Raw genomic sequence first — 25488 nt, forward strand, 5'->3', positions numbered from 1 at the left:
TTTTGTTCTGATTTCTTTTATTATGAGTTAGGAAGAACATAGATTTATTTTAAAATAAATACTTGTTGGTTGCTTTTGATTTTAAGAATCAAAAGTCCTTTCTTTTTTTCTTTTTCCTTTAAGTACTTTGTGTTACCCATTTCTTATGGTTTCTGTGTTTTCTCTAGAAAGTCATCTTCCTAAATTGTGTAGTAAGTAAAATACATTTTGGGGGAAGATCAAGTTTTCTTTGCATTTTTTTCTTTTGAATCTTTAGTTGCCTAGCGTTGAACTAGTATTTCAGTCGATTCCTCCACCTCTGTGCTTTAGCAAGGTCTTCTGCAATCGTTTTAATCATTTGATCTGTAGTTTCTTTCAAAATGGTTGCTGTCCTTAGGGCATGATCCAAAGCCGAGTTTAAAATCTACAGAGGAAAAGTCCACACATTTTAATTACATAAACTAACTGCTGTTTCTGTTCTTTGGGTTCTCTCATTATTAAACATTACAAGGTGGAATTTTCGGAGTATTCCTGTTTTCCACTTGGTCTATTTCTGTTTTTGAGGGTTGGTTTCCTAGGAGACCAGTCTGAGATGGAATATATTTGTTAGGGAAAGGGATTGAAAAAAAGACCAGCACGTGACTGATGAGCATGAATCAGAGGGTGAGGTCAGCCACCAGCTGGGCTGTTTCCCTGCCGCAGAGAAAGAGAAAAAAAGAACAGCTCTTAGGGGCCATTGATGGGGATTTGGGAGCCATAACCACTGAGAGGGTATTCAGGGATACAGCGCATGCGTATGGAAACATTTGAACGTGGCCTGGGGATTCGAGGCAGTGACTTGAAATAGGAAACTGTTGGCAACCCTGATCACAGTGTCACTGGAACAGACCCACTGCCTTCAGCCCCCCAGCCAGGGAAATCCTGTAGCTGAGGCACCACCCACAAATCACTTTCTCCAGGAAATTTCCCTTGGAACCAATTCAGAATAATACAGACCATGCAGCTGCTGAGGCTGTGTGTCTTTAGCTTAGTGCTGAGCACAAAATTGTCTTTAGCAGAGCTTTTTCTGAAGCCCTGATACTGTAATAACTTAAGAGCTGCCAGTTCTGTGGGCATCAAATCAAGCTTACCAGCTGCAAGGATTCTCGAATGATTTTCTAAGTCCTCACCTCAGATTTTGTTTCTTCAGTGCTATCAAAGTCACATAAGGATTTGCTTCCAGAAATCCTGCAGGAGTAGAAATGGGGTGAGGGTGTTACAGGGTCTGAGCTGTAGGTCATGAAAGCCTGAAGGTTTTTTCTGGAGGACAAAAGCACATTGATACTTGTGTCAAGCACCACCCTCAAGCACACTCCTGTTCACCTCAGCTCTGTGGTCGGTAATGGCTCTATGTGTGTGGTTTGGGTGTGGGCGGATTCGTGCACCCGCTGCCCTCGTAGCTCTCATACTCCCATGTGGCTGACCGCAGCTGGGCTTCAGAAAAACGTTGTTGCCATGACCATGAGGGTATTTACTCCCAGAATTGATCTCCTTTTCCTCTAGTACAGATAGAGGCAAGACTCTAAAGACATTTTTTATTCTGTTTTCATTCTTTTGGGGCCAACTTTCTACCTTGCATTTTAATAAAACAAATGCACAAAACTGCCAATTGCAGGTACCTTGGGTTGAGTTCATTCTGGCACCAGTGAGCTTTCACCTCAGGGAGGCAGAAGCAGTCAAAAAATAAAAGCAGCTCCTTTTGAAGTAAACAGGCTCCCCTTGCCTGCTACCCTGTGATTGCTTCTCTCTTAGGGATGGCCAGAAGTCTGCACTAGGTGAGTGAGGGGTGCAGGGCCACTGGGCTGTTCGGGTTGTGCAGAGCATGGCTCTAGGGGGTTATTTGCGTAGCCTGTGAAGGGCACAGCCTGGACTTACGCTTTTCTTAAGCATGAGCCGTTGGCCCTGAGGGATACCACAAGAACTTGCCTATTGACAGGGCTGTCATAGAGCCACCCTCACATCTTCCTCTGGCTTCAGGTTTCCTCTGTTAAGCATTACTTTGCTACATAAAACACTTGTGAGCAATATCATCTCCAGAAAACCTCCTTTCATCCCTCTTCCCGACCATATGAGCATCAATTGGTTCTGCAAGTTATTTTAACACATTGGATTGATCCTCCAGGCAAGAGGTGGTCCAGCATCCAGGGCCCCTAACTAATGAAATACTCGGGGCAGGGGATGGCAGAGTGCAGAAGAGTCCTCTCTCTCCCCATATCCCATCACTCTCCACTGTCAACAATATAACAGCCATCGCTTGCTAAGTACTTATTATGAGCCGGGTACCATTCTAAGTGCTTTAAATGTATGGACTCAGTCCTCAATGAGTTTAGCACTATTATGATTCCCACTTTACATGTGGGGAAATGGAGGCACACTTAGGTCAAGGAACCTGCCCAACGACACAGAACCAAGACAAACCCAAGAAGTCAGTCAGGCGTGGCGGCTCACGCCTGTAATCCTAGCACTTTGGGAGGCTGAGGCAGGTGGATCACCTGAGGTCAAGAGTTGGAGACCAGCCTGGTCATGAACATAGCAAAACCCTGTCTCTACTAAAAATACAAAGATTAGCTGGGCATGGTGGCGGATGCCTATAATCCCAGCTACTCGGGAAGCTGAGACAGGAGACTCACTTGAATCCAGTGGGGCAGAGGTTGCAGTGAGCCATGATTGTGCCACTTCACTCCAGCCTGGGCAAAAGAGTGAAACTACATCTCAAAAACTAAATAAATAAATAAATAAAACCCAAGAAGTCTCCAAAGGCCACATTCTTAAACACTGTGCTAGACTATGGTAGAGGGTAGTAGGTTCAGACTGAGTGGCTCTGAGAGCAGAGCCTGAATTCTTAGCCACTCTGCAGCGCTATTGGTTCTGTCTCTTACATAGCTCTTGAATGAATACACAGACTCTATTCTTTCCATCTCCACCAACCTTGGTCAAGCTGCATCATCTCACCTGAATTATTGCACTGGCCTCTTATTTGGCCTTGTCCTCCAATCTTAACTCCTCTAATTCATTTCCACTCCCTCAGTAGCTAGACTGATCCTTTAAAACACTAAAAATCTTTTTAAATTCCCTGGTTAAAAAACTTAACTGGGGCGGGGGGGGGGGGGGGGTTCCTGCCACAGTGGCTCATGCCTGTAATCCCAGTGCTTTGGGTAACTGAGGTAGGAGGATTCCTTGAGGCTAGGAGTTCAAGATCAGCCTGGGAAACATAGACCCCATCTCTACCAAAAAAAAAAAAAAAAAAGAAGTAGCTGGCTGTGGTATCACATGCCTGTACTCCCAGCTACCCAGGAAGCTGAGCCAGGAGGATCACTTGAGCAAAGGGAGGCAAGGCTGCAGTGAACCAAGATTATACTCCAGCCTGGGCAACAGAGCAAGACCCTGCCTCAAAAAATTTTTTTAACTTCACCAGGGGGCCAGATACCTGTAATCCCAGTGCTTTGGGTGACCAAGGTGGGAAGGTCACTTGAGGTGGGGAGTTCAAGACTAGCCTGGGCAACATAGCAAGACTCTGTCTCTACAAATTTTTTTTTTTAATGGGCACCTATAGTCCTAGCTACTCAGAAGGCTGAGGTGGGAGGATGACTTAAGCCCAGGAGTTCCAAGCTGCAGTGAGCTATGATCACGACTGCACTCCATCCTGGGTGACAGAGGGAGACCCTGTCTCTAAAAATAAAAATGAATTAACAGCAAAAAAAAAAAAAAAAAAAAAAAAAAAAACCCTAATTGGCTTCCTCTTGCTCCTAAGATTCTGAAATACTTCCTGGAGCTGACAAGTCTCTATGGACTGGCCCTGACAATTCCTTCCCTCATCAGCCTCATCTTGCTCCACTGCCGCTCCCTCTTTGGGGTTCCAGTCACACCATTCCTGAACTTGCCAAGTGCCTTCTCACAACACGAAGCTTTCCTAGACTGGAATGTTCTTCACTGCCCTCAGATCCCCTTGCTAGTTCATTCATACTTACCCTTCAAAGCTCAGCTTCCCTGAACCCCCAAATTAGATCAATAGGACTTTGTACATCCCCTTCTTGGCACTTACAAAGACTATGCGGCTTCTCTGCCAAAAAAGAAAGCTCTGTGAGGGCAGGGACAGTGGCTGACTTTGTCCTGTGTCCTCAGTACCTCGCACAATGACTTGGTTTATTGAATAAACAAATGAATGATTGAAGTATTAGATAGGTTTAGGTTTGAATCCTGGCTGTACTCCTAATGATCTAGGTTATCTTGGGGTAGGTAGTTAATGCACTATCAAGTACACTGTATACACCCAACCAATAAGAGATGTTTTGTTAGTAATCATGAAATAATACTTACTTTCCTGGTGTGGGCTCATGTTCACCTTTAAAGGATTTTGAATTCACTCTCTGAGAACAGATCCGTTTGAGTTTTAAAAAAGCTGAAAAATGTTAGCTATGATTAAATTCAGAGTATCAAAAATGAGCCCCAAATGGTGCATATGTATCATTCCTTGAACTTTTTGTATGAATGAAATATTTCATAAAATTTTAATAAATCAGAAAACTGGAATACAGACAACAAAGAACTTTTGCTGGGCACGGTGGCTCATGCCTGCAATCCCAGTGCTTTGGGAGGCTGAGGTGGGAGGATTATTTGAGGCCAGGAGTTTGCTACCAGTCTTCCCTGTCTCTACCAAAAAAAAAAAAAAAAAAAAAAAATTCATAAACCCCTTCCATACTAACTATAAATTTTTTGTTAAGTTAGCTGGGTATGGTGGCATGTGCCTACAGTTTTGTAGCTACTTAGGAAGCTAAGGCAGGAGGCTCACTAGAGCCCAGCAGTTCAAGGAAGCATTGAGCTATGATCACATCACTGCCCTCCAGCCTGGGCGACAGAGCTAGACCCTGTCCCAAAAAAAAAAAAAAAAAAAAATTAAAAAAAAAAAGAACTTTCTATAAAGTATTCTGAACTTAGGAAAAGAAATTCAATTTTAAAAGGAGTTTTAGGCTAGGCGCGGTGGCTCATGTTTTTAATCCCAGCACTTTGGGAGGCCAAGATGGGCAGATCACCTGAGGTCAGGAGTTCAAGACCAGCCTGGTCAACATGGTGAAACCCTGTCTCTTCTAAAAATACAAAAATTAGCCGGGTGTGGTGGTGGGTGCCTGTAATCCCAGCTACTTGGGAGACTGAGACATGAGAGTCACTTGAACCCGGGAGGTAGAGGTTGCAGTGAGCCAAGATAGTGCCACTGCACTCCAGCCTGGGTGACAGAGCGAGACTCTGCCTCAAAAAAAAAAAAAAGAGTTTTATTATCAAATAGAAACCAGGAGTTTAGGTTCGTTGGGTACTTGCTGTGTGACCTGTGCATGACGTCTGACTTCTCTGGGTTTAACTACCACATCGATAAATGGAGGAATAATATCTTCCAAGAGGTTGGACCAAATGGATTTCTGAAATCCTCTTCAATTTTAGGAGTTAATATTCTAGGAGTAGAAACTAATGATTATGTTGCAAAGACAATTCCAGAAAATAGAGACTAAACAGAGAGGGAAAATGTGGAAAAGTCATCATGGAAGACAAGAAGACAGAGAAAGGAAAAGAGATGAGTCAGTGACCAACAAATCTGCCTTCTCTGTCACCAGGGCTCCCTTCTCCCCTTCCCTTTCCCTCTTCTTCTTCTCTTCTGTCTTCCCCTCGTTCTCCCTCCAGGTCTCCTGTCTTATTCATTGATGTCAAGTAGCCAGGCTTCACTCACCCTCAGGAGGGTCCCGTTGGACAAGGGACGCTGGAAGAGATTGTCCCTCAGACATGCAAGGCAGGGCAGAAGCCAGAAACCCAGATTTAGTCATGCTGACCACCTAGACTTGGAGACTTGGGGCATGATGAAGAGGCACTAACCAGCTCAATCTTGATGCTTTGGTAGTCTCCAAATGTAATTTTGGATTTTACTGGAAACTCAGAATTAGAAAGCACCACCGTGTCACCTGGTCCAGTTCTAGTGCAGTGTACAGATCTACAGCATTCAGACAAAGTCCATTGCCTCCCAGTCTAAAGATGAGCTCACAACCTCCTGCCGCAGCCCACTGCATTTTCTGTCAGCTCCAATTGCTGTAAGGGTCTTTGTAACCTGGAGGAGAAGCTGCCTCCCTATGACTTCTACCCCCTTAGTTAGCTAATGGAGTTCAAGATCAGATTGTGGATGAATCCGTTGCAGCCCTTAGTTAGCTAATGGAGTTCAAGATCAGATTGTGGATGAATCCGTTGCAGCCCTTGTTCGTATACTGGCATGACACAGGCTGTAGACCTCAAGACTAAGAAGACAGTGAAGAAATCTGCCCTGTGGCTTCTCCAGCCTTAGTGACTGTCACTTCAAAAGAATACATGCAGTTGGAGGATGTGGCAGCCAGAGGTGGGGAGGGGAGACACAGCTGAGGTCAGTCAGGTAAATGACATTCTTAAGGCTTGGGCACTGGCCATGATGAAAGATAAGAAACATTATCCCTGGCGCCCTCTCCCAGAGAAGGAGAGGAAGAGCTCTGAAGGTATGAGGGCAAGGATGTGGCGTCTCAGAGAACCAGGTATAGCTGTCATTCAGGGGTAAAACTAGGAGTACTTCCTTCCCTCCTTCCTGTTCCCTTGGCACAGTTTGCCCTGCTTTTAGAACTTACCCCATTTTGCTTTGAGCTTTCCTTGTTTGGGTATGAGTTCCTTCCTTTCAAGAGCTTGGGAAGGGGCAGCCATGTCATTCATGTTTTTAAATATGTGTTTGTGGGATTTTAATTTTTTTTCAGAAAGCAAATTTTTGCATTGGAAGTTAGCAATGTGATGTCTATGGAGTGTAAAAATAGTCTATTTCTCTAGATGCTGACTCTTAGTAGGGATATATGTAAAGCATTAGCCACCTCTGAATAGCAACAATAATAGTGGTAATTATCCAGTAAGTCATTTATTTGTTCAGCAAACATTTACGGGTCGCTACCAACTTGCACTGTAGAGTCCTTAATAACTTTCAAAGTCCTTGCTCACTGCAATTTCATATTTTCTAGCCCCCGCTCAGCCTCTTGCCATCCAGGTGTAGGGCTGGATTTGGAAGTGTCAGGCGAGTGCGTAAGACCTGGGCAGCAGAATGGAGAGGCCAGGGCTTCCAAGATGAAAGCGGTGGCCAGTGTCATGTGAATGTCCCATATCTGGGACATTAGGTTGTTGGCAAGGATGGGGTCATGCAGGAGATGTACTTACAGGGTGAAGAGTTTTTGCTTTCATCTAAAGAATGGGGCTGGACAAAGGCACCCCTTTTGCTATGATTTGAGTAATTCTGTCCTGGAGTGTTGTATCTATAATGAAATTCTGGAAAGAAAAGATTAAAAATGCAGTTCATTGCCTGGGAACAGTGGCTGTCCCCACTCGCCTTTCTGAGGCCCCAGGTGAGTGTTACCTTTAGGTGGTTCCTTTCTGCAGGCTCTTTGGGAGGTAGGAATCTTAGTGCCACAGTCCTGACATTTGTTACTCTGCATTTCAGTGCCAGCATCAGAATAGAAGCTGTGTCCTGTATCAGAATCTGAAAAAGCCCAAGTTGCATGAATGAAGGGTAAGTGTCTTAATTATAGTCATAAAATACAGTGTGGAGAGCAGAGCTATAACCATGCAGGGTACGTATTTGGCACCAAAGTGCTTAACGTCCCGGCTGTGTCACCAAGGGGTGTTGCCAGCCTGGGGTAACGTTTGGGATTCCCTTCTGACAACTGAGAAATGTTTTGATAATTAACATTTCTTGTATGAAAATCTCAAGAGGTGGCATACATATTTAGGCTTAGTAAAGGTCTGCTGAATGAATGGATCTGCGGCAATTTGGCCCACTGAACTATCAGACAACCTTGTATTTGTATTTGTTTTTCCATAGTTGGCCTGATACATCCACATTCTTTCTCTCAGACCCTGCTGTGACCAAGAGCCTGTATTTTGTCATCCAGGCAACTGGAAAGATGGGTTTCTTCTATGTGACATTCATAAGCCTATAAGGGAACCTGAATCATGACTTTGCTCTCTTAGCCTCAGAGAAGCTAGTAGCAGACAGCACATGTATCTGGTGCAGGTCTAGAACCTGTCTGGCAGGCTGTGGACAGAGCAGCACTCCAGGTAAGGCCAGAGTATGAAAGCCTGGGGCCAGGCGGGTGAGCATGTCAGGCCTGGATGTCCAAGCAACATCTTGCTGCAGGACAGATGCTGCAGTGACAAAGCCTCTTCCAATGCTTCTCGCCTTACTGAACTCATGGTTAGACTCATTTTTAACATTATCTTTCAAAGGTTAAAGTGAATTCATCCCTGGCTGACAGCTTGACTTTTAACATATTATACAATATATAATAACTTCATTGTATAAGAACAAATCCATTTCATATTAGCAAATGGAATGAGTTTGAAGGCTCTGCTACTTATTAGCTATGATGGTTGAAAATATGTTCACAAATTCTTTAACATGCTATTTTTACTTTTTCTGAACCAAGGTTTCACTCTGTTGCTCCCAGGCTGAAGTGCAGTGGCTCAATCACAAGCCTCAACCTTCTGTGGTTTTTGGTTGTTTTTTTGTGTTTAAATATTGGGTCCCTATGTTGTCCAGCCTGGTCTTGAACTCCTGGGCTCAAGCAGTCCTGGTTCAGCCTCCCAAAGTGCTAGGATTACAGATATAAGCCACCACACCCAACTGACACTCTCTTTAAAAGGTAGAGCCTAATTCCTCTCCTCTTGAGTGTGGGCTGGGTTTAGTGACCCACTTCTAACAAATAGAATAAAGTGGTAGTGATGGCATATGACTTCCAAAACCAGGCCACGAAAGACACTGAAGCTTCCATCTCAGTATATCTCTCCTGGATCACTTGCTCTTGGGGAAGCTGCCTGCCGTGTGGTAACGACACTCAAGCAGCCTATCGGAGAGGCCCACATGTCGGGCCAATGCTCATGTGAGTGAACCATCTTGGAAGCAGATCTTCCAGCCCCAGGCACGCCCCCAGATGACGGCATCCTTGGCTGACATCTTGACCAAACCTCTCTCACGAGAGACCCTGAGCCTGAACCACCCAGCTAAAGTGCTCCCAAATTCCTGACCCACAGAAACTCTAAGATGATAAATGTTTGTTGTTTTGAGCCTTAAGTTCTGGCATACGTGGTAACACAGCAATAGATAACTAATACACTCACACTCACTCTTTGGTCCTGCCAAGTCACTTAACTTCTCTGAGCCTCTAGTTCCTTATCTATAAACATTCCTGCTTTACAGGGATATTGTGAGAGTTATGTGATAGACACTGGCAACAGTTTTCAAACTTTTGATTCCAGAACCCTTTTACACTCTTAAAACTGAGGACCCCAAACAGCCTTTGTTTCTGTGGTTTTAATCTACCATAAAATGATAATATATACCATTTTATATACCTGAGGTGAAAATCCCACCTCATTGGAGAACAGCTATCATTCAACATTCAGTCCACTGCAGATGGATTGGTAGAGAGGTACTAATTTATAGATTACTAGTTATCTTTTGCTTGTGCAGAATCATTTAGATTTCCCAAAACTAAATGAGCAGTTCCAAGGTGCTTTTTTTTTAGAATTTTAAACTGAGCCGTTTAAAAGACAATTTTATTTATTATAGCATTTAAAAAGTAATAAATCAATTTCATATTAACAAAATGGCATGTTTTTAATGAAAATGACTATTTCCAAAAAATTTAGTGAATAGAGTGGCATCATTTTATGTTTTGGCAAATATCTTGAATATCTGGCCTAATGAAAGGCAACTGGATTCCACAGCTGCATCTCCATCAGTTGCCTGCAATACAGCTATATAGCTGGTAAAGGAAGGACCCGGTGGCCCCCCAAAAGGGTTTCAGGAAACCCCAGGGACCCCCCGATTACAGCTGGAAAACCCCTTCTTCATTATACCATCTAGCATAATACATCTCCAATCAATGAACCTTATTATTATTATTATTATTATTATTATTATTATTATTATTTTGAGACGGAGCCTCACTCTGTCGCCCAGGCTGGAGTGCGGTGGCGTGATCTCGGCTCACTGCAAGCTCCGCCTCCTGGGTTTACGCCATTCTCCTGCCTCAGCCTCCCGAGTAGCTGGGACTACAGGCGCCCGCCACCTTCGCCCAGCTAGTTTTTTTGTATTTTTCAGTAGAGATGGGGTTTCACCGTGTTAGCCAGGATGGTCTCGATCTCCTGACCTCGTGATCCGCCCGTCTCGGCCTCCCAAAGTGCTGGGATTACAGTCTTGAGCCACTGCACCCAGCCCAGTGAACCCTATTATTATTTGGAAATGTGTTGTCTACAGAGAGGCCAGTGCAGAAGGAAGTGTGACAGAACAGAAGGCAGAGCTGGAGGCACGGCTCTGGGCCACAGGCAGTGCAGATGTAAGAAAGCCTGGACAGCTCTCCAGTGCAACTTCCTGATGCATAAGCTGGGGAGACAAGCTGGATAGGTAGGTTAGGCTCAGAGGTGATTTTTAAGCTGAGAAGCTGCCTGAGCAGAGGCCTCCAGCCCCACCTCTTCTCCCAGGGCAGTTCTGCTAGATGTTTCTCTCCTTCAACTATCTTTGCAGAAAGGATCTTATGACTAAAAACCATTGAATTGCATGCACTGGGACACCTCCCAGCTCCAACTTTCTTTGCTTCTGTGAAATGTATATATCCAAGGCAGCAGCAACTCTCACATAGCCAGTAACATTACCAGGTACAGTTATGGGTCATGTGGGAAGGACGAGGATGGACAGACTGAAAGACATCTTGTGATTGAGTTCGTGGAGTCCTTCATTTTCAGCTAGAAACAGGTGTTCATGCTTCACTCTACTTAACCACATCTTATTGAAAGTGATTCTTTTTTTCTTTTTTCTTTCTTTCTTTCTTTCTTTTTTTTTTTTTTTTGAAACAGGGTCCTACTCTGTCACACAGGCTGGAGTGCAGTGGCATGATCATGGTTCACTGCAGCCTCGACCAGGGCTCAAGCAATCTTCCCACCTTAGCCTCCCAGGTAGCTGGGACTACAGGCGCAAGCCACCACACCCGGCTAATGTTTGTATTTTTTTGTACCGATGGAATTTCACCATGTTGGCCAGGCTGGTCTTGAACTCCTGAGCTCAAGTGATCCACCCATCTCAGCCTCCCAAAGTGCTGGAATTACAGGCATGAGCCCCCATGCCTAGCCTAATCATTCTTTATATTTTGCAAATAAATAAATACATCATGCAACATCCTAGTGTAGGGAAATGCTCTTGGAGTGGCAGATGGCAAGCTGGTGCCCACCGTGAGAAGACTCCATGGGGAGGGATGCTGAAGACTGAGCACCCAGCCCAAGCCCGTCAACTTACTGGGAGTAGAATCTGAATGTGGTGCCTTTTCATGGACAGTTGAAAATCTTCCACAGTAGATCCTTCTGTGGCCCTTTTTCTCCACTTTTGGCTTCCTAAAAAAGGGCATGAGATCCTGTAAACTTTCAGTGCATGTCCACTAGAGATAGGGAAAGTTTTGGTAAAGCTGAAACGTTAAATTTTGTTATATCAGAGCCTGGAACAGTGTAGGAGGGGCCTGTCATCCTCCACACAGAGCTCTTGTCTGCCTGCCTGTTTGAGAGCTTTTCTACAAAAAATTGCACCCGAGCACAATTTGGCCTGATAAGAAAATGTACACAAGACATGAAAAATAAATGTTTTGTTCTGCAGAGGTTAATATCTAATCATCATATACACATTTACAAACCACATTTGAAGTATGGAATTATAAAGTTTGGAGTTTTCTTCATGCATCAAAATCCATTCCAGGCTGGGTGTGGTGGCTCATGCCTGTAATCCCAGTACTTTGGGAGGCCAAGGAGGGCGGATGGCTTGAGACTAGGAGTTCAAGACCAGCCAGGGCAACATGGCAAAACCTCATCTCAAAAACAAACAAACAGTTCCTACCAGGGGAAGAAACTATGCTATACGTCAGTAATGGGTCACGTAGCTTTGGCCCTGGAAGTACAAGCTGATTATATCCAACAACTCCAGCAAAGTGGGCTTTGTCAGGTGTCTGTGGGACTAAAGGCTGTGGGAGCATGTGGAGGTGATTTTGGTTGCACATGGCCACCAGGTGGCATCAGAAAGAAGCAACTGCAATGGACATTCTTCAGGAGACTTCCTGTGACCCACCTGCAGCTTCTTCCCTCCTCCTCAGAAATCCCAACTCCTCCAAAGGAATTCGAATTAATAACAGTTCTGAACAAAGCTCTTGCTCAGCTCCTGGGATACAGTAATAGCCCCCAGGGAAAGTTGTTCATTCTTAGTGTGGAAGGCACCATGCCCTGGTATGAATGAGGCAGGTTGCCCAGGGCTGGGGTTTGAGCCCAAGGCATTGCTGGGCAAACACATGCTCGCCGTGCTGTGCCTTGGCCTGCTGTTGGCGGAGAAGGGACGGGACTGTGGGTTCGTGGGGCTGGGGCTGAGAAGCCAGGCCCTTTCCCTCCTCTTGGAAAAACATGCTGTCTTCCTGAGTCACATATTTTCTCACACCTCATTTTCTGTCTCCACCCTCCTCCTCTGGGGCATTTGAACATCTGCTCTCCAAAGTGGGAAACTTGGATCTCACTCAAGTGTGTGCAGTCCAACACAGGGCTTTTTCTGCTTTTAAACTCCTTTGTGCACTCAAATCTTCTGGCCAAACTTAATTCCACTGGAGAAGACAGTTTTTCAACAAGACAAAGCAGCTAAAGTGCACCCTTAAATCCAAAGTTTTGCATCAGAAATAACGTAAAGGGATAAGCATATTTTACATTTTATACATATATAATTTATCCACTTACATATAAACAATTTATAAATATCCTGAAAATAATATGTACATCAGCAAGCTTCATAAAGGACAAGCCCCACTAGAGAGAGATTTAATTTTCTAACAGAAAGAGTACATAGCCCTCCGTTCAATCAATAATTCCTCAGGGATTATGTAGGTTACCAAGATTTTAATTCCTAAGTCATGTGTATCTCCTCATCACTCCCCAGGAGTGGATTCACTGTGAGATTTCATTGTACACTTGGTTGTCCTTCCAGCTTGGCTATCATAAAAAAGTATGATTTAGTCTGGAACATTGGTTCCTGTCTTGGTACTTAATGTACTTCTGTAGGGTATACACTAGTAATTTAGAAGAGAGAAATTTAGTACCTTGAATGCTTAATAAAAATGTTTTTTAAATGTCAAAATACTTTCATTATACTTAGTAAAATCTTTAAAAATCCAAAATTAGACTTTAATTCAGTAAATAAAAATAGTAGGCCTGGGATGACTCAGTGAGTAAGCTTCATGAGTGCCCCTTGGATTAAAGGGGAGCTCAAAGCTGATGACTGACATGGTGGTTTAATGACCCACACACGATGACACATGACCATTTTTAGCACAAGCTTCATGCAGCTTCTTTTTTCAGGGGTGGACACTCATTAGAACACTTAAGGCAGGTGCCCATTCCCACAACGGAATGCTTTCTAACAGGAGGCCTCGGGCTTTCAGACCCTGTCATCTGCTTCTATTAGAGTTCATTACGTACATATAATAGTGGTTGCTTAACACCTGCTGCCTCCCTGACTCTCGACCTTCCAAAGGTCAATGAGCCAAGCTTTGGCTGGAGTCCACAGTGAGCTCAGAGGTAAAATCTCTCGCTACCTGAAAGAAGCTTCAGATAAATGATACTGAATCGACACGGATTAATAGTTGCACCAATGGGTGTTTCAAAAACAAAGAATTTCTCCTGAGGATTTTACATGATTTACAGCTTGTTAGCTCTGGAAGATTTCGAATGGGAAGAAGTGGAATGGGAAGAAGTCAGCCCTGAGAAGAGGGATGAGGCTTGTTCGTGGGACTGGGGGGCTCAGGTGAAACCCAACAGAGAAGACTTTTGCTCATCATAAGGAGAGAGTAGGGATGGTGGGAGCTGTTTTTTATACAGGATAAGAATCCCCCATGTGGGAAATGTTCAAAAGCCTACAGGACCACCCTCCCTGGGCTGTAACCGTGATTCTTAACCAATGGGGCTTATCCGAATCACCTGGGGAGATTTAAAAGCACTATTCCTACCAAAGCCCCACCGCTGGCGATGCTGAGATAGGTTGGGTGGAGGCATGTGCATGATTGTAAAATCTCTCATGGTGATTTTGATGTTCTCCCCAGTTGAGGACCACTGCTACCGGATCTGTAGGGTACCAGGGAGGCTGGGCTCTGTGCCCGGGCCTGAGATCTGTGACTCTATAACTCAGCCAGCGGCCTCAGATAGTTGCCGCCCACTCTCGCTGGAGTTACTATGTCAGGACTGACTCCAATCCACCCTGGGAATGTAGCCACAAGAAGCCCTCACCATTCAAGGAGCCTGCGGCAGATGGCACAGCTCGGACTGGGTGCCGTCGTCTCTGCACAATCCTGCCTTCCTGGAGTGCCCCTGGGGTCCTCCTCCTGCGCCACAAAGCACACAGATGGAGATGTTAGAGAGGATGTGACTCACGCCGCGCACAGGCCAGCAAGCAGCTGAGGTCCGGCTGAACTTGCCACGTCAGGCGGAGAGAAAGAGACTCGCCAAACCTCTCCTCCAGATGGGGAAACGGAGGCGCAGGGGGACAGGAGGAAAAGAAGGAAGAGCCCATCCTTAGTTCTGATGTCTCACTCGGTCGGCGCTGCGCCTCTAACGTCCTGGGCTGAAGAATGGAAGTTTCCATCCTGGCTTGCTTCTTTCCTCCTCTAAACAGATTTTAAAATCTGGTATACAGATGTCAGAATACTTTCCCCTTTTTATCTTTCCTTTAGTTTCAAATTACTCCAAGCTTCACTAGAGAATGAACAGATTTAGGAACACAATTTTTAGGTCTATTAATCTGACCGCTGGCTAGTAGAGCTCTAAAAGCCTTTCCAAAGAAATATATTCAGCTATGAATTAAAACAAGGTTTAGGGACTGTCTGGTGGCCTAAATGCTTGCTTATATATCCCTTTCTAACACAAAACAATTACTCCACTGACCTGTGAGGGGTGATACCACCCACTGTGTTTTTGACTATGGTCTTACCCTTTATGTAAGTAAAAAATAAATGTACTTTTCCCATCATTATAAACAATGGCAGAAGCATCATTGTACACATAGCTTTTTCCACATCTTGGATTACTTCCTGAGGAAATGTCTGGGCCAAAGGTTGCGAACATGTTTGTGTGATGACCCATATTGCCAAATGGCTTTCCACAAAAGTTGTACAGATTTCACAGCCACCAACAGTGTGGATGGCTCAGTTTGACCACACCTTCCTCTGCATCAGGAATTACCACTTGAAAATGTTTCTGCTAATTGAATGGGGGGGGGCGGCGGGGGGGTGTCACTTTTTGTGTTAATTTGCATTTCCTCCTTGACAAAGGAAGTAAGTCTGTTACTATTTGTTGATTTATTGGTTGTATTTCCTACTTGTGACTTTTTTTTTTTTCTGAGACGGAGTCTCACTCTGTTGCCCAGGCTGGAGCGCAGTGGCCCAATCTCAGCCCACTGCAACCTCTGCCTCCCGGGTTCAAGCGATTCTCCTTGCTCAGCCTCCTGAGTAGATGGGATTATAGGCACCCACCACTACCCCCAGCTAATTTTTTTTTATTTTTAGTAGAGACAGAGTTTCACCATGTTGGCCAGGCTGGTCTCAAGCTCCTGACCTCATGATTCGCCCTCCTCGGCCTCCCAAAGTACTGGGATTATAGGCGTGAGCCACTGTGCCCGGCCTTACTTGTGACTTTAGCTCATGTCCTTTGTCCATTAATTTTCTTGGAGGGTTTCAGTGTTTTCCTGTTACCATTTGTTAGTTGTTCATGATATGCCGGGTGCTTCTTTTATAGTCTCTTTAATACTTCCAACCATCCTGGCACATTGTCTCCATTTTAATGGTGAGTAATCTGAGGCTCAGAGGATTTAAGCAACTTGGCAAGGTCGCATCATGAGTAAGTGGGAGAGCTGGGATTTGAACTTTTACCTATCTGACTGGTATGTTGTGTTCTTTTTTTTTTTTTTTTTGAGATGGAGTTTCTCTGTGTTGCCCAGGCTGGAGTGCAGTGGCGCAATCTTGGCTCACTGCAACCTCCACCTCCCTCCCAGTTTCAAGCGATTCTCCCACCTCAGCCTCCCTTCCAAGTAGCTGGGACCAGAGGCACACACCACCACACCCAGCTAATCTTTGTATGTCTTAGTAGAGACAGGGGTTCGCCATGTTGGTCAGGCTGGTCTCGAACTCCTGACCTCAAGTGATCCACCCGCCTTGGCCTACCAAAGTGCTGGGATTATAGGCGTGAGCCACCGTGCCCGGCCAGTATGCTTGTGTTCTTAACCACAGTTCTGCTCGTTTGGGAATTTGTCACAGCATTTGATATAATGAAGTTCTCAACAATGAACATTATTTGCTCTTAATATTTTCTCAGTTGTCCATCTACATTTTTTTAATTGACTATGGTTTCAGTTTTATAAACAACTTAAAATAATCAATATTGTCAAGGAGGAGGTGCGAGTGGCCAAGAAACATGAAAATAGGTTGAATTTCAAAAATTGCCAGTTTAAAATAATGAGATATCAGTTTTCACTTATGCATTTAGCAAAAGTTGGAAAAAGAAAAAAATGTCTAGGGTAGTCTCAAACTGGAGATACCAACATTCCCACGCACTGCCCTCAGCCTATAAACCCCATGGCCTTCCTAAAGGCCAGATTATCAGAATTTTCAGCATGTACCATTTGAACGATTAACTGCAATCCTAGGGTTTTATTCTAAAGAAATGATCAACTACAAAAGTTTGCATGTCAAATGATGTTACCTGAAGCAATGTTTATGATATCAAAGAACTGGAAAAAATGAAACGTCCATCAATGAGAGATTGTCTAAATGTGTCAGAGTACATTAATATAATGAAATATAGTGCAGTCATCAAAAATGAAGCGATAGGTTTATTCTAAGTGATGTGGAGAGCTGCTCAAAATATAACATTAAATGAAAAGCCTAAAACTATATATATAGAAAGAGTAAAATCCTATTTTGGCCAAAATGTATATATAGGAGAAAAAAAGACTGGAAGGAAATACACTAAAATATTAGCAATGGGTTGGGCACAGTGGCTCACGCCTGTAATCCCAGCACTTTGGGAGGCTGAGGTGGGTGCATTACTTGAGGTCGGGAGTTCTAGACCAGTGTGGGCAACATGGTGAAACCCCCTCTCTACTGAAAATACAAAAATTAGCTGGGCGTGGTGGCACATGCCTGTAATCCCAGCTACTCAGGAGGCTGAGGCAGGAGAATCATTTGAACCCAGGAGGTGGAGGTTGCAGTGAGCTGGGATCGCACCATTGCATTCCAGCCTGGGCAACAGAGCAAGACTGTCTCAAAAAAAAAAAAAAAAAAAAATTAGCATTGATTTTCCTCTCAGTGGAAGTTTCCTCTTTATACTTTTCTTTATTTTCTCATTTCTTTTGTAATAAGCATGTATCAGTTTTATAATTTTTAAAAAAGGGTTTTTCATCCATTTTTCTGGTGTGTGTGTGTTTTTTTTTTTTTAATTTTTATATTTTATCACTGCTAAGCTTACAGGGTTACTCCTGCACTTGACATTTAAGGCAGATTTACATTAGCAGAATGCAGGGAGGTGCCCCTCTTCCCGAGTTGGAGACCTGGACTTTAATATCGCCTACCATTTACCCTGAACAAATCTCACCTTTCTAAATTACTCTTCCTCAGCAAAAAGACTCTGCAAACTGTAAAGCTCTGAGCCAACAGAATTATTGTATCATTGTTTACTGCTTATTATAATATTGCTATCATTTAAGACCCCGGGGTTGTTAATCCCAGCATTTCCAATTCATTCAAAATGAAATAATCTCTAGACCCTCGGAACTTAAAGTGTGGTCCCCAGACCAGAACCAGCAGCTTTGGCATCACCTGGGGCTTGTTAGCAATGCAGAATTGCAGGCTCGCCCCAAACTCACTGAATCAGAGCCTGCATTTTAACAAGATCTATAGCTGATTCATAGGCTCAGAGAAGTTGGAGAAGCTCCAGTCTAGGTACGCCTGCCAAGTTTCTCAGGAGTGCTGAAAGTCGGAAACCGTCAGCAGTACCAGCCATCACCAGCACTGACACCAAGGATGCCCTTAGGAAGAGGCAGGTGATCTTGATTATGCCAGTTTCACAGTCACATTCGGCAACACTGGTTTTAGTTAAAGAACCAACAATGAGAAGAACCCATCCAGGCCCTGGCTGCAGGACATTACCCCAGAGTTAGAAGACAGCCTCATGGCCACTTGGTCTGGCTGATTCTGGACAGTTGTATCTCCATGATGACCATTTAGGTAACTAATTTAAAAAAAAAAAAAAAAAAGCAGTTTGAATTTTAGAATCAGTTCTTGAGCTACCCGGGAGCTCCACTATTTGGAATCATTTGGCTTTATTCTGGCAGAGTCATTGAGAATTTAATTTAGCACCCCTGGGATGGTGGGAGCGAGCAACCTAAGGCAAAGAGTGCTGTGGGCCTCGTGTGGCCATTTGACCTTCACCTCTCCCCCGGTCCCCCAGCCCCAGCCGTCCCGTCCCTCAGATCTCTACCCAGAGGGTTGCAGAGGCTGGCCAGGCCCTGCTGGTGGGGCAGGTGAGGAGCCAGCCTCCCAGGCTTTGTAACTCGTGGTCCAAGACTGCTTTTCCTATGGGAGCCCTGTGGGCCCCCCTGGAGGCTGCATAAGGAAAGGGCCTCTTGCTGTGTCCTGTGTCTGCTGGGGCTGCAGGGCAAGAACTCACGTCTGCGGGGTCAGCTCACAGAGCTCCTCCTTGGGGGCCTCCTGCGGCCCTCCTTGGGGTGTCCCTGTCGCCTCACTCCCACCTGAGCCTTGAGGCCTAGGAGGGTGGCCAGGGTGCTCCTCGGGAACCTGGGGAGCCACACAAAAGGACTTGAATTAGAGCCATAGTCCCACGGGAGGTAACTCAAAATCAGTTCAGCATCCCTACAGCGCCCCAAGACACCATAACATCCTGCCTGGCATCCCCACCCGTCTCCCCCAGCTCCTTACCTAGCTGCCTTCTCATCCTCCAATACTCAGTCCAAATCTCACCTTCTCTGAAAAACCTTCTCCCTTAGTAATTCAAACCTTCTGCATTTAGCTACTTTTGGTCATATGCCATCACTTAATAGTCATGATAGCTAACGCCCAGGAGTAATGTGCTTACTTACAGGCCCTATTTTCAGCACATTACTTATATTAACTCATTTAAACATCGTAACAGCCCTGTGAAGCAAGTATCATTATCCCCATTTTACAGAAGAGAGAACTGAGGCACAGAGAGGTTGCATAACTTTCCTAAGATCACAAAGCTAATAAGTGACAGAGCCAGTATGTGAACCCAGGTAGTCTAGCTTCAGAGTCATGCAGAATGTATTATTATTTTCTTCACCATGCTTTTAACATTTAATAATTATATGTTAATTTAATTTTTTTTTTTTTTTTGAGATGGAGTCTTGCCCTGTCGCCCAGACCAGAGTGCAATGGCGCAATCTTGGCTCACTGCAACCTCTGCCTCCCAGGTTCAAGCGATTCTCCTGCCTCAGCCTCCCAAGTAGCTGGGATTATAGGTGTGCACCACCACACCTGGCTAAATTTTTGTATCTTTAGTGGACACGGGGTTTCACCACGTTGGCCATGCTGGTCTCAAACTCCTGACCTCATGATCCGCCTGCCTCAGCCTCCCAAAGTGCTGGGATCATAGACGTGAGCCACTGCACTCAGCTTAATTTGTTAAGTATATGTGTCTCTCACAGAAATGTAAGCATCTTGAGGGCAGGTGATTTGTCTGTTGTTCATGTTGTATCCCCAGTACCTAGAAAAGGGCTAGCATATAGCAATACATACTGCTGAGTGAATGAAGGATGCCAGCAGTAGACTCTTTCGAGGGCCACTTATCACAAAGTTATTTAGAGAGTTCTCATCATTTCACAACAGTATCTGTAAACTTGGGACCAAGTAAAGAAGAGCAGATCCAGACCCAGGGAGCCGCCAGGTAGAGGGCAGGGCCAACCCTGAGGTGACCTCACAAAGACTCCTGACTCCTGCAGGTCCAAGACTAGCAGGGCAGCCGCTGTGAGCCTGGAGACTGCTTGGGTGCCTTGAGATGGGCTGTTACATCCGCAGTGGCTTGGGGCTTCCTCTATGAAGCATCGACTCTCCTGGGCTTTCAGATGGACATTCAGGATTCAAAGATGAGTGCAGAGTCACAGAGACAAACGAGACCCAGTGCTGCAGGGATACAGAGGCTGGGGCCAAGAATTCCTCCAGGTGCAGGGGATCGGGGGGGCTTGGGGGTGAGGAGGGTGGCTGACTAGGATTGCATAAATGACCTGACAGTAGAGCTGGGACTTGAATGAGTGAGATTTTGCCAGGCAGGTAAGTGCTTTGAGGAGGCAAACACTTCTTCGGAAGGGCTAACGTTGACATAATCTTTGTCACTTTGTCCTTTGCTCTGACAAAATCCTCATTCAAGTTGGAATATCAGCCCCAGGCTGTGGCTTCAAATACTGTATGAAACTAAAGAGTCAATTTAAAGTATTTATTTAAATGATTCCATTTCTGAGAATTTTAATTTTAGTCTGAATGTTCTGATAGTTGAGGCTACAAAGGCAAAAAGTGTAGAAAGACGGTGGTTGATTTGTATTCCGAATCTTGCATATGTAGAAATCCAAAAGAATTTAACTTGAGAAAAGGAAAATGCAGAAGTGGATTCATGGGAAATAATTATTTCACCGAGTGTGCTATTCCTTATTTTCAGGTAGCTCATGCCTGTAATCCCAACACTTTGGGAGGACAAGCAGGCGGATCACTTGAGGTCAGGAGTTTGAGACCAGCCTGGCCAACATGGTGAAACCCGTTCTCTACCAAAAATATAAAAAATTAGCCAGGTAGTGGTGGCATGCGTCTGTAATCCCAGCTACTTGGAAGGCTGAGGCAGGAGAATCACTTGAGTCTGGAAGGCAGAGTTTGCAGTGAGCTGAGATTGTGCCACCACACTCCTGCCTGGGTGAGTACAAAACTATGAAGAAAAAAAATTATTTCTTCCAGATATGATCTATAAAAACTTTCTTATTCATCTGGAAGAAATAGCTCTTCAGTGGTTTGATGGGTTTAAACAGCGTTGTTACATCCTAAACTATAAAGATGTTTCAAAAACTAATACTTGAAATGCTTCTAATCTTTAGAAGCTGGTTCCATTTAAAATAATATAATTCATGGGACTTTGGAAAGTTAAGTTTTCATGAGATATTAAAATGAAATTCAGTGAATCCATGAATTAGGAGTCTATAAATGCATAAATACCATTTTTCCTGGCATAAAATTAGGCTGTACATTGCTGTATTACCTCATTTGAGAGTGAAGAGGAGGTGGAGGCCAAGTCATCCAGGGTAACTGGAGAACTCACAGGAGGAGAAGGAGCTGAAGTATATTTGCTTTCATCCATTTTCTCTTTAACATCTTCAAGTAGCATCTCCAACTTGAAGATTTCACCTTCCACTTGTCTAAGTAAACAATAAACACACAGGCATCTTCTGGGCTATGTAGTTGGCATTCTAATTAATAACGACGGTTCTTGAATACAGCACTGATTTATATTATTAATGTGGCCTGTCTTCTGGCACAAAGGAAAATGGGAGCCCGCATGACTGTTCATAGTTTCTCTGACAGCCTGGGCTCTGATCTTCACCTGCTCTCCATTAGCTGCGTATCCGTGTACAAATCACTTAGCATTTCTGGGCCTCCAATGTCTCACTTATAACCTGGGATAACAATACTGTACCTTACTTATCTGGATTTGATGATTTTGAGGTCCCTTGCAAGGGATTCTAAGAACTGTGATTCTATGGAAATTTATGTGAATTTGAAAAGAGGAAGATATTAGATAACTGAATAATTTAATTAACAAGTTCTAACCCATATGAATATATGTATGTGTATATAAATATATATCTTACCCAACAAAGAGAATCCATTTTCTTCAAATCTGTTACATTTATAAAAATTTACCTTGTAAGAGTCCACAAAGAAAAATTTCAAGAAAATCCAAGATATTAAAAATTATACTACCTACATTCTCTTATCACTAGACATTAACAAGAAAAACATAGCCCCCCAAGAAAACCCTATTTAATTAGACATTTTAATACCTAAATAGCTTTGGATTAAATAGGAAATAAAAATGAATATTAGGCATAACTTACAAGTCAATGACAAATGAGAGAATAACATAGGAAATCAAATGTAATGCAGTTAAAGCAGTACTCTGAGGAAAACTTCTAGTCTTAAATGCATTATTGGAAAAAAATCAATAATCAATAAACTATTTAAAACAGGAAGATAGAAAAGGGAATATAAAATAAACCGCAGAAAAGGATTCATAAAATTACTAGAAATAAATGATACTTAAAATAATTTGATCAATAAAATAAAACATGTTTTTTTCCAAAATATCTATAAAACAAACCACTGGAAGTCTGAAAAACAAATAGCATTAAGAATGAGAAAGGAAAAATAGGAAACATTTTAAATCAAAAGGCACTGGAAAATTCATATCAACACCATTTAAAATTTAGGTGAATTGGGCAAGTTTCTAGAATAATATAAATTATTAAAATTCACTTTAAAAAGGTAGAAAATACGAAAAGACTAATAACCAGAGAAAAATGGAAATTGTCAAAAATCTACTCCACAAAAGGCATGAAGAGTGGGATAATGGGTGAGTTCTACCAAACCTTTTAAAAAAAATTTCAATGTCTCTAGTATGTTAATTTTTATATATTACATAGTTTAAAAGGTAATTTATTAAGTTTGAAAGTATATATTTCAACATATATTTTTACAGGAGAAATTTAAATCAAGTATATGCAGGCCCCTGAAGCACTTGTATAGAACCTCAGAGTTCACTAAACATAATTCTATCAAGACTTTTAAGCAACAGATGAGTCCTATGTTATTAGACTCTTCCAGAACATGAAAAGAAAAGGGAAAATTGCCCAACTCATTCTGTGGTTCAACATTAGGATATTTATTAATATATTCCACTACATTAATAGATTAAAGGAGAAAAACTAGATTTCTAAATTCCATTCGATTAAACATTTTATTAAATTAAATAACAGCAAAAGCCCTAGTTCTAGAAAGCTAGGAATAGAAGAAAACTTTCTTGAAGCTTATTTACTTGAATCATACCTAGGAGAATTCTCATTATTATTAGTAACATGATGAGAATGCTGTCTTTTATGGCTCACGCCGGTAATCCTGACACTTTGGGAGGCCAAGGCGTGGGAGGATCACTTGAGCCCGGGAGGTCAAGACTAGCCTGGACAACATAGGGAGACCCTGGCTCTACAAAAAAATTTTTTTATTAGCTGGGCATGGTGGCATACACCTGTAGTCCCTGCCACTCAGGAGGCTGAGGTGAGAGGATCCCAGAGTCCAGGAGTCTGAGGTTGCAATGAGCTATGATTGTGCCACTGCATTCCAGCCTGGACAAGAGTGAGACTTGGTCTGAAAAAAAAAATGCTGTCTGTCACTAGCATTAATTATTCACTATTGTTCTGGAAAACCTAGCAAATGAAATAAAGAAAGAAAAAGAAATGAGACATATAAGAGTTGGAGAGAAAAGAAAGTACAATACAAATATTCTAGAGTAAAAAGCTTCTTAATATTTTCAGATGCTATGGATTGTCATACTTAAAAATGAACACAATCAACTAAAAATCAACAAGACACAAGAAGAGAATTGCATAAGGTAGCCCAGTACAAGTTAAATATACAATATAGAAATATTTCCTATAATATCAATTAGAGAAAACATCTGTCAACAATACTCAGAAAAACTATAAAATGGTTAGTAATAAACTTAACAAAAAAATGTGTAAAACCTGCATGAAGAAAGCATGCCCCTGGATGGGAATACTCACTGCAAAGATTTCAGTTCTTCCCAGTCTAACCTATAAATTCAATACCATCCTAAGCAAAATCCTCATGAAATTTCATTAAGAAACTTGGTGAACTGATTATGAAGTTTATTAGTATGAGGAGTGTATAAGAATAGCTAAAAGAAAATTTTTTTTAAAAGAAAGCATAAATATACACTAACCTATAATCATTTAAAACTGTGTGGATAATGTAGAAATAGAAACATAGATCCATGGGATGGAATAGAAACAGCTCTGTATACACGTGGAGGTTTTGTATCTGATATAAGGGGCTTTCTCAAATGGTGGGGGAAGGTTGCCCTAACCAATAAGTGGTGGGACAAAGATCTAAGCATGAAAAAAACAAAGTAATAATTGAATAAAATATAGGAAAATATGTTGTGATCTTGCAGGCAGAAGAGAATGAAACAGGGGACAAGGAGAGACTGAAAGTTTAAAAGAAATGAGCCCGGGGAACGGTGGCTCATGCCTGTAATCCCAGCACTTTGGGAGGCCAAGGCGGGGGGATTACTTGAGGTTAGGAGTTCAAGACCAGCCTGGCCAACCTGGTGAAACCCCGTCTCTACTAAAAATACAAAAAAAATTAGTCAGGCATGGTGGCATGCGCCTTTAATCCCAGCTACTCTGGAGGCTAAGGCAGGAGAATCACTTGAACCTGGAAGGTAGAGGTTGCAGTGAGCCAAGATCATGCCACTGCACTCCAACCTGGGCAACAGAGCAAGACTGCATCTCTAATAATAATAATAATAAATGAAATGAAATGATGGAGCAATGCCTCAAGGTAGTAGAAAAGGATGGGTTTAAGGATCATGGCTAGAGAGGCTGGAGAGCAAATTAAAGAAGGGAGAGGAGGTGAAAACATGGGGATTTGGAGATGGAAGAGACATTTTTGAGGGAAGTTGTGATCTTTTCTGTAAAGCGGAAGATAAGATTTCATGCTGAGACTCTCGGGGAGAAGTGGCTGATGAACGTAGAACCCCATTTCTTGAATTATTGGCTTCTGGTGTTAGTATGTGAAAGAATCAAATTACTATTGGACTACATTCTGATAAGCAAGATGCATGAAATCCAAGCAAATATTTTTGCATATTACCTTGTAAAGGTAATAATGAGAAGGCTTTAATAAGAGCACAGCAGGTGATGTAAACGAAGGACTAGTCAATGAATTTGCAGAATTCTTGCCCCTCCAGAAAGCCCTCTGCATTAGCCTTTGGACTCAACACTTAGAAGGTTCTCAACATATCAGGAACCCAAGGGTTGTATAGGATTCTGTTCCTTGTCACATTATGCCCATTTGAGAACAAGAGGACCATTCTGGAGCTGATGAGTCTTTGCCTGTCCTGAGGTGGCTTTAGCTGAGATTTGGGAAAGGCTGGGTCCCTCCCTTGCCTGTGTTGAAAGCTTCTGCCATATATGGAATGTAATTGCAGTTGAAGTTCTTTTTATTTATACTCGTGCCAGGCACAGTGTGGTTGTAACTAGGATATAAATAAGACATT

General features: G+C 43.1%; 1 protein-coding gene across 1 annotated transcript in view; it reads right to left on the reverse strand.

The window, feature by feature from the left end:
- Positions 1–25488, reverse strand: part of AKNAD1 (AKNA domain containing 1) — a 40496-nt gene continuing 15008 nt past the window's right edge. The window contains exons 7-16 of the mRNA XM_010372866.2: positions 21394–21550; positions 18787–18914; positions 18267–18348; positions 14356–14447; positions 11348–11442; positions 7415–7537; positions 7219–7326; positions 4336–4417; positions 1149–1278; positions 1–403 (exon numbers count right to left, since the gene is read on the reverse strand). Coding sequence (XP_010371168.2) covers positions 272–403; positions 1149–1278; positions 4336–4417; positions 7219–7326; positions 7415–7537; positions 11348–11442; positions 14356–14447; positions 18267–18348; positions 18787–18914; positions 21394–21550 — 1129 coding nt within the window. The 3' untranslated portion in view covers positions 1–271. The remainder of the gene's footprint in view (positions 404–1148; positions 1279–4335; positions 4418–7218; positions 7327–7414; positions 7538–11347; positions 11443–14355; positions 14448–18266; positions 18349–18786; positions 18915–21393; positions 21551–25488) is intronic.

Source organism: Rhinopithecus roxellana, chromosome 8 (genome assembly GCF_007565055.1).
Source record: "Rhinopithecus roxellana isolate Shanxi Qingling chromosome 8, ASM756505v1, whole genome shotgun sequence".
Taxonomy (NCBI): domain Eukaryota; kingdom Metazoa; phylum Chordata; class Mammalia; order Primates; family Cercopithecidae; genus Rhinopithecus; species Rhinopithecus roxellana.